Source organism: Cryptomeria japonica, chromosome 10 (assembly GCF_030272615.1).
Source record: "Cryptomeria japonica chromosome 10, Sugi_1.0, whole genome shotgun sequence".
Classification (NCBI taxonomy): Eukaryota; Viridiplantae; Streptophyta; class Pinopsida; order Cupressales; family Cupressaceae; genus Cryptomeria; species Cryptomeria japonica.
This window is the reverse complement of record NC_081414.1, coordinates 646,880,341-646,889,861: the sequence shown is the minus strand read 5'-3', so window position 1 is coordinate 646,889,861 and position 9,521 is coordinate 646,880,341. Positions and strand designations below refer to the sequence as shown.

At 35.8% G+C, this 9,521-nt stretch overlaps 1 protein-coding gene across 1 annotated transcript; it reads right to left on the bottom strand.

Moving 5' to 3' along the window:
- Positions 1–3,313: 3,313 nt before the first annotated feature.
- LOC131073381 (NAC domain-containing protein 2) lies at positions 3,314–6,397 on the bottom strand. The gene is made up of 3 exons (XM_058009805.2): positions 6,100–6,397; positions 5,004–5,287; positions 3,314–4,328 (listed from the first exon to the last, which is right to left on the bottom strand). Exons 1-3 carry the CDS (start codon positions 6,272–6,274, stop codon positions 3,642–3,644), a joined length of 1,146 nt encoding a protein of 381 aa, XP_057865788.1. The 5' UTR covers positions 6,275–6,397; the 3' UTR covers positions 3,314–3,641.
- Between the last annotated feature and the right edge of the window lie 3,124 nt (positions 6,398–9,521).

The following is a 9,521-nucleotide window of genomic DNA, read 5'->3' as shown; positions in this document are numbered from 1 at the left end:
TTCAATTTCCTTTAAAACTGAGAAAAGCATCCAATCACATCAATTCACTTGGATTGTGCTTCCTCTTGGAAAATCTTGACCACTCATCATCATTTGATCTCAGCCTTTGGTTTCTTTCTGAATTTTCTATAAATTCAGGCTCTCATCTCACATTCAAAAATCCTGGAGAATATATTGTTATTATGTTGTTTTTGCTCTAGGTTCATTAATACTTGTGCATTTAGATATTCATTGATAATTATTGCATACATATTTAGATCATTTATCTCATTTATTGCTTAAATCATGTTAGATTAATCTTGCATTCATCTAGCTTAATCCATGCTCATATAGATTTAAAAATCCTTCGTTTAGGTGTTGTCTAGTCACTGGATAGTTTAGCAATCTGAGAGCAATCTAAACTCGCATCTACTAGAAGACAATGGGTCGCTTTGTTATGGTTTTGTTATTCATTGATTATACTAACCATGCATGTAATGACTTAATTGAAGTGTTGTGTATTCCAGATACAGGTCCACTTTTCACACACACAATTTCTCCCTCACTCTTGCCCCCTCTATCTCTATCTCCATACATCTATATCCCCCTTTGAATCTATATATCATTATCTCTGCCTCTCTCTCTTATTCAATCTATCTTTCTTGTACGGTCTCTCTCTCTCTCTCTCCCCCTATCTATCTCCTTATCTCTATCCATCTCTCTCTTTCTTTTCGTGTATATCTCTACATCTCTCTATTTCTTTTCCAATATATGTGCATCTCTCCCTCTATCTCTCCTTATTTCTCTCACCCTCTTTCCATCTCTATTTGTCTATCCCTAGATCTCTTTGTTTGTCAATTTCATTATATCTCTTCCCCCCTCCTCCCCTCTCCCTATATGTCCTTAGATATCTATCTCTCACTATATCTCACCATCTATTTATATATATCTCTCCCTCTTTGTTTATAGATCTATCTCTATCTCTTCCTCTATATCCCCTTATCTTTCTATCTTTCTATCCCCCTATACCTCTTTCTATCTATTTTCCCTCTTCCTCTCTCATTCTATCTACATCTCTACCTATATCTTCCTCTCTCCCCTATATCTCTAGACATGTCTCCTTTTATCCATCCATCTCCCTCCCTCTCTCTCTCTCTCTCTCTCTCTCTCTCTCTCTCTCTCTCTCTCTCCCCTGTTTTAGACCTCGATTTATCTATCTATTTTCCTCTATATATCTATCTCTCCCTATCACTTGTTTCATCTATCCCTCTAACTCTATCTAGTTATCTTTATATCTCTCTACCAATATATCTCTCCCTCTCTTTATATATCACTTACTATCTTTATCTTTTTATCTCTCCCTTTCTCTCTTTTTATTTTTCTTTTCCATTTTTATCTATTCCTCTCCCCTCTCTTTTATCTCTTCATATCTCTCTCCTCCTCTCCATATTCCTCTCCTTATTCTCCATCTCTATCTATAACTCTATTTATATCTCTATCTTCTTCTTCTCTATCTCTATCTTTATCTCTTTACCCATCTCTCTCTCACTCGTCCCCCCTCTATCTCTCCCTCCTTCTAGCACTATCTCAACCTCTCTCTCGCTCTCACCATGTGTTGTTGGCAATGAAACTTGATTTTCTTCTCAATTTAAAGGTTTTGTTTCAATTATGATTGGATCACTATAAGTGGATGCATAGTTAATTTGAAGCTATCACTTTTCTAATGAGAACTTTGTTGCACAAACAACATTATGACCTAACAAGTGACCTCATGTATCACCCAATTATATATAAAAAATTAGACCAATGTTTTTCCTAATTCATTTTACACACCTCTTTTGGTATACCCATTGCACACTAAGGTGCAATCGCTAGTAAATATTAACCATATGAAATTAATTAATTGATAAATATTTTTTTAATTTGATATCTCTCGCCATCCTCTACATAAATTTGTTTCCCAAATTTTAAACCCTAAAATATTGCACAGCTGTATTGTTCATTAATAAATATTTCATCGTTTTGCAAGTTCTGAGGATATGACGAGTTGGGAAGTTGATTGAAATTTCAGATACAATTTAAATGTGATTTTTATGTGACTTGAATGAAAAATATCTTGGAAATTGCAATCAATGATTTTTTTAAAAGAGGATATCTTGGGGGAAAAAATCGGGTATCATCAGGAGCTTTCGGAGTTTTTTTCTTCTGTGTCACGGGGCTAAAAAATTCGAACAGACACAAAGAACACTCAACGGTTACTGATTGCTTGTGGTTCCATTTGAAAAAAGAGATCAAAAGCCTCCTTAGCCAATCTGCTCCTCTTAATATCTGAAATCATAACGTTCCATGAAATCACATTTCTTTTACGTATTTTGACAAATGGTTGGCATGCAACAGGTGTAGTCCCACATTTAGCGTACACAACCAAATGGTTATTGTCCACAAAATCATCTGTTCAATTCCACTTGTAGATGTGGTTATGGATTTCCTTGCCTTGATACAAAGCTCTAATGCTGGCACGATCTTTCATTTTACAGTAAAATAACAAAGCCTCCACAAAACAGCCATTCCATGGAGAAACATTTTGGATTTCTATTTGATCAAAATAGATTGATCATCGGACAGGATTCTTGCAAATATTTTGCATTAGCAAAATCATCTAGCAACATTGCATAAATTGCTTGAACTGTCTCAAGGATTTCTACCATAGATACTGTGGGGAAATCAAATCTGCATGAACGGCAGAAGTTCGAGTATTATTCATTTATGAGTATTTTGGCGGCTGTTTTAGGGTTGATTTTTCTTGGTGTCCATTGGTTGTTGCAGGCAATTTTGGTGGGAGCTGAAGTAGAGAATAAGCCCGTATGCATGCAAGCAATTTTGTTGCGATATGTGACTTGGGGTTTGATTTGGAATTTAATTAGGGTATTTTTTCAATTAAGTAGAGGATAAGCTCATATCCATGCAAGAAAATATTCCAAAGTATATTTCTTTACGTAAGAGTTTATTTTGTAAATGATACTGTGTTAAGTTATGATACTTTACATAAAAGTAGGAGCAAAACATAACAGATTTTATTTGAACCAAACATCTTAACAATTCAACCTTTAAAAGAATTGAATGAATATTATTAATTAAAAAATGTCTTTGCCTTTGGAACCAACCCAATTTTCTTTTTCAGGTATATTAAAGAAGATTTGGCTCTATGTGGTCTTGAAGGAAAGACAAGGAAATAATGTGATACAATGTCCTCTCGAGCAGTTCTGCATGGAAATTGACACTCTTATACTGCAAGACTAGTGCAACTTAATGGTGAAAGTGTATGGAGGATTGCTTGCTCGAAAAGGCAATGAATATTTAAAAATAAATATACAATTATGACAGCCAATAGAGTTAGACGATAAAAGATCAGCCCATATCATCTTCAATGTGATAAAAGGCATCATCTGCTTTATCATACTTTGTCCTTTATTTATATCTGCCATTTAGACAGCCATGGATTACCATGGTCCCATGAATGAACCTTTAGGACCGTATGGAAAGTATCAAGCTAAGATTCTCATCCTTTGATGGAGAAATCAAGAATGTGTTTCAAAGGAGCTGAAGCAGGGTATACTGTACAGTCAGATTCTTTTCCCATGGCTAACTGAAATTCCTTAAGATCATTGCAAAAGCATGTCATTAGGGCAGAACCTTGGCAAGTAGTCTGAAGGAATGGCGTTGGTAAAGAAATCTTGATAAGAATCAGGAAATGTTATTTGATCTAACTGAGGGAAGGGGTTTTGTAGACCTTCCTGGTCAAAATTGAAGAATGAGTGTTGTTGATCCCCTTGAGAAAATGCTTCCAATTTGAAACTGCTCTGCACTTCTTCCTTCTCTGAAATGGGTTCTGAAGAAGATGGCTTGGAACTGCTGGAATCAGTGTACTGCCCTGAAATTATGTCAGCTGAATTATAGTTTGCCCATTGATTGATGGGGGAGGGAAATGGATTAACTGTTGGGGTCTGCACTGGAACTTTGAAAGATCCTGCATTGAAAGGCATTGTGGTCTGTTGTAAACCTGGGTTCTGCAAGTTAATATTGTACTTCATGGAGTAATCATCAGAGGACATCAGATTATAGTTTGTCATGTGAGGGTCCATTTTGCTTGATTTGAGAAAAGATGGGTTGGTTTGTTCAATGCTGCTGTGTTCAATTGAATTCAGGGCAGGTAGAATTTCCACATCTTTTTCATCTATGACATCAAAGGAATCCATTGTTTCATCCAAGGAGCTTTCCTTCTGCTCCATTGCTATCTTCTCGGCACTGCTTTTCTTGTTGTATATTCTACAGAGTACCCAGTCATCCAACTGCATAAAAAGGATGCTTTTATCAGCCATGACATATTTATAAAGACAATCTCAAACCAAAAGCTATGTAGTGCAAAACCCCAAGACTTACAAACCCTCTTTCAAACCCTATTCACAACTTTCTATTTGAAAAACATAAATAAACAAATTCAAACCCCAAAAAATTTTAAGATTTTGTGCTGGTGAGGCTCAGTGGCTAATCCATGCTTACTGTGATGACAGGGCTCAAAGCTTGGATTTTGAAATTCTCCAAGAAGTTTAGGTTATAGACCAATTATTGATCTGACCCAAGGTTTATACCTAGTCTCAGGGTTAATCACTCTTACCTTTGTGTATCCAGTAAGAAAGAGTGCCCAAAATTTTCATTTTTGTGAGATTTGATCCATATGTTTATTGGTCATCTCAAAACACCCACCATGAATAGTCATTACACTAATGACAGTTTCTCAGAAAGAGCACATCATAATCTTTTGTGTACCAGGTAAGAAGATTTGCCCTATCCCCTACCCAATACCCAGAGTACATTATATTCCCCACACACCCTTTTAGTCTATTAAAACTGACAATCGATGAAAACTAAATTTCAATTCTATTTATCAAAATCAACGATTCAGTTCTTGCTTCGATCTCGCCCAAAATTGACAAACATATAGAAATATGAAGTTAGTTGTTTACCCTTAAGCATCCTTTCTTCCTTGCAGGCCTGTTAACATCTGCAAGACGGTATTCATGCATAATCCAGTTGGTCTTAGTTCCCTTGGGTGCCTTCCCAGCATAGAAAACAAGTGCCTTCTTGATGCCTACTCTCTTGTTTCCTCCTTTTACTGTAATAGGTTTATCGGCCCCTGTGGCTTTCCAGTATCCACTACCAGCAGCCCTGTTAGGCCTAGATCCATTTGGGTACTTCCTATCCCGAGGAGTAAAGAAGTACCATTCCTTTTCTCCAAAAAATGCCTTCTCTGTAAACAAATCAAATGAAAAGCTCTTTAATAAACACTCTCATTTCAATGTGTTTAAGACATGATGCTTCATAAACCATATTTTCATAAACTAGAAAAGAAGGGTAAAACTCTGAAAGATGATTTTGTAAGATCGCTTACACTCTAATATATTTTGGATTTCAGACAAGGTTATGAGCTATTCACAGATTGGATAGGAATTCCACAGCCGAAACAGGGCAATTCCAGATTACTACTAAAACAAACCAAATATAACAGGCAAAGTACAGTCCCAAAACTGTAACAAGTACACAAGGATTACAAGATTCCAAGACACGAAAAAACACAAAAAAATCCATGAGCAATCCCAAATTGGATTAAGGACTTTTCAGATAGGAATGAGACAGCCAAAACAGGGCAATCCCAAACTGCTAAGAAAACAAGCCAAATAAAACAGGAAAAATACAATCCCAGCACTGCAACATATACCCGGCGTTTCGAAGACACAAGAAAACAGAGCAAGAGCCAATATCAACAATACATAATCTTATTCATAGTACACAAACTCCTCTCAATTTCTGCATTGAAATCTCTGTTGAGAATTTGGTTTAAAGGGTTTTATATCCTAGGCATCTGAAAAAAAAAGATGCAAATAACAGGAAAAATCATTGCTAATTGATCTCAATGATATAAAATCCCCCACCCCACAACCAAAAATAGAAAAAGACATCCTTTTGAAGATTTGAGAATCATGTGAAAGAATCATCCTTTTGAAGATTTGGGAATCATGTTACAAACAAACCAGCACTAGAAAACTTCATCTAAAAAAGTACCTGGAAGCTGCCATGGATCAAACTTATAGAGATCCACCTCTGCTATAATAGGAACAGGCAGAGCCTGAGAGGCTGCCTTCTTGCACAAGTAATGTACAAGCAGCTCTTCATCTGTAGGAAAAAACCTGAACCCAGGGGGCAATTGCAGCTCAGCCTCAGCATTTCTTCTCACCATGTTTGATTCAACCTGATTCACTTCACAGAAAATATAAAAATAGAATTGTATCCAACTGGGCGTGCAAAGGAATGTCTTTTTTCTCCTGTGTAAACTGAAGAGGCCTCCGAATTTTGAAATTACAGCATGGGCAGGCGTAGATATAAAGAGGGGGAAGCAACTGGGGCCCACTGACAGGATAACCTCTAATGCGTGCCGCCATTCATCCCCCCGAAAAAAGGATGTTAGCTTAACCAAAGGGAGTTAAGAATTGACCATGGTAAAATGACAGGAAATAAGGTCTGGTCAAATATGAGGGCTTGCGACTTGCGAGGTCAAAATTACCCACGTGCATTCCTACAGGCGGCTTTAACAACCTTCTCAAATATCTGTCTTGTCGCTTTAAGCCAATCGGATATGCAAAACACCGGTTGGTCTTAACTAGTGCGCACGTTTCTTACCTAGTACCAGCTTGCAAACATTTTCTGTTCCTGTTTTCCGAATGTTCTAATGTCCCGCCAGGTGTCATTTGACGCGTGGCGAGATCGTCTTTTCTGGTGTCGGGAATTCATGACGGTGCTACGTGGGATTTATACAGCAAAGTTGGTCGATTTTCGATCTAGAGATTAAATTATTAAACGTGCAAATATTAAAAAACATTAAATGATCAATATTTGAAAGCGTCTTAAATAAATTATAATGAAGATGTACCTAATTAGCAATTTGGGAAAATATTCATCGGGATTTGATTTTTTGTAATTTGATTAATGCTTTCTCATTGAGTGAGATTTGTTTTTTTATTTATAAATACTTTCTTCCTTTCTTTTGATTTGAAGAAAATTTTCATTTTCTTTTTAAATTTTTTTTGTCTACTTTTCATTTTCTTTCATCATGAGTATAGAGAGAATATAATGAAATTTTATTTATATTCATTTTCATTTCATTTGGGATATTGAGATTTATTTATTTTCATATTATTTTCCTTTTAATTTGGATACAAGGAATTTTGTGGTCATATTCCCATTCCTTAGACTCGAGGCATATATAAACTTGTATTTATGTCTTCCTTTCTTGCATTTAGGATGTAATGAAACTTTATTTGTATCTTCTTCCTTATATTTCAAATATAAGTAATTTTTTATTCATATCTTCATTTCTTGCAAATGAGGTGTGAATAAACTCTTGTTCATAATTTCATTCATTACATTTGAGGTGTTGTGATGTTTTGAAGCTTTCTCACCTCATAAGTGATGATGTGGGCTCAAAGCATTGCATTTCACAACACCCTTTCTTAGTGACCAAGACCTAATATACTCTTTCTCTATTAAAAAAAGGTCAATCAAGTAATCAAGTGACAAGAAGTCGAGTTAACTGCCCTCTTCACAAACTTGGGGGGTTTAGCAAGTGACAACTTTATCATTGATATGGATCACACCACTAAGCTTGTTCGGTTGTTTTGTGTGACTGGGTGTTGAAGTACTTAGTGTATTTTCGTGTTGTCTTGTGACTCATTGGGTTGCTAATATTGTGATCTTGGGGAATTCTATATAGTTTGAAGAGCATGTCTATTCTCCAACCCATATGTCAATGTTTTACTCTTTATTGTTCATATTTAACCTAAGATGTCTTATTCTATATATATGCATGTTGAAGAGGACTTCAACTTGAATCTTATAAGATTTAACACAAAAGATGCAACAAAATATTGGGATGAGTTATAACGAAGGTTATAAGGTTGGTCAAAATCAATATATAGTTGGTTTTCAAGAAAGAATTATTCAGTAGGGCATCCATGCTATACTAGCCCAAAGGTTTGACATTATCTAGGTACATTATATTGAATAGTAATAAATAACAAAACCACAAAACATGTGGGAGGGAAAATAACACTTCACATAAATATCTATGTTGATGAAATAAATAAACAATCAAAGATAGATTTATGAGTAAGGACTAGAAATATTTAAATATTGAATTGATGATAAATTACACAAAACTAAATATGATATGTAGCTTGAGGTTTCAATGGGAGACTATATTGCTAAAAAATTCATGAGTGTTTCTCTAATGAATTGACAATTAGGTTTATGTCCCAATAAGTGTCCCATATTTTGCAAATTAAATATGCTTACTTCTAGTTTAAAATTGAACCTATAGAAGTGAACTAACCCATGTGTACAAAAGTTTGATGTAAAAAATGGGTTGCCTTGACTTGATGTTTAGATCACAATAATAAATCTAGACAATGTTCATAAATACCTGTTACGAGTCTACTAAATTGCAAGAATCATGTTCTCTTGAATCAAACCCTCAAGTAGATCAATTCAATGGTATTGAATGAAAATCAAAGATAACAAGCATGTAGTATGTCTAAAGCTAATGATACAAGAAAATAATGTATTTATATTGTTTCATAATGTTTTTGATAATAAAGCAGCCAAAACAAGGGAGCTGGCCTGAATTACACAACAAGCCTCAAAGAGAGCAATAACAACACATAGACAGCAGCCAAACGATAGAGTCTCAGCCAATCCCTATCTTAACAATCAAAAACATAATCCGCCTACTACTATAGAAAATCGCAAGATTGATGGCAATCTTGTCCATATAACGTCTAATAAAGCAGATATCTACAAAGAAACTATCATTAAACCACTTAACCCTAGTAGTAAGCATATTGTTCATACTGCAGTATCTAGTCATAATAAAAAGAGTTTTAACAAGCCACACAGGGTTGATGCTGAAATTAAACATAAGTAGGATCCAGTAGATCCAGCATCGAAACCTTAAACAAAAATGGAAAAAAATGCCCATTATTCATTTTTTTCAGCCACCATGTGCTGGGAAAGCAGCAGACCGGTCCAATCATCAACAAGGAACTCAAATAGATCCTTCATGGTGTCACCTCCCAAGCCACCCTGATTCTCTTTATCCTGATGCAAAAGACACAGAGTAGTGGTCGAGGAATGCATGACCTTTAGGGCAAATTTGGCAATTCTGTTGACCTGCATATCCAGAGAGTCCAACTTCTTTTTCACATTGTTCAATTCCTTGGAAATAGCTTTACATCCCCCACATTGAACCACCTCCTCCTTTTCACCTCCATCAACAGTAGTCTGAAATCCCTCAAACTTCCTCTCATCCTCCTCACAGATCTGTTTACCTTTATCATGGGGGGGGGGAGTAGCAGATAAAGGGGAGGTGTTCTTACTTTCTTCCTGCAAGGTCTTAGAGTCAGGTGCATTAGTGTCAAGCTTAGAAGACTCGG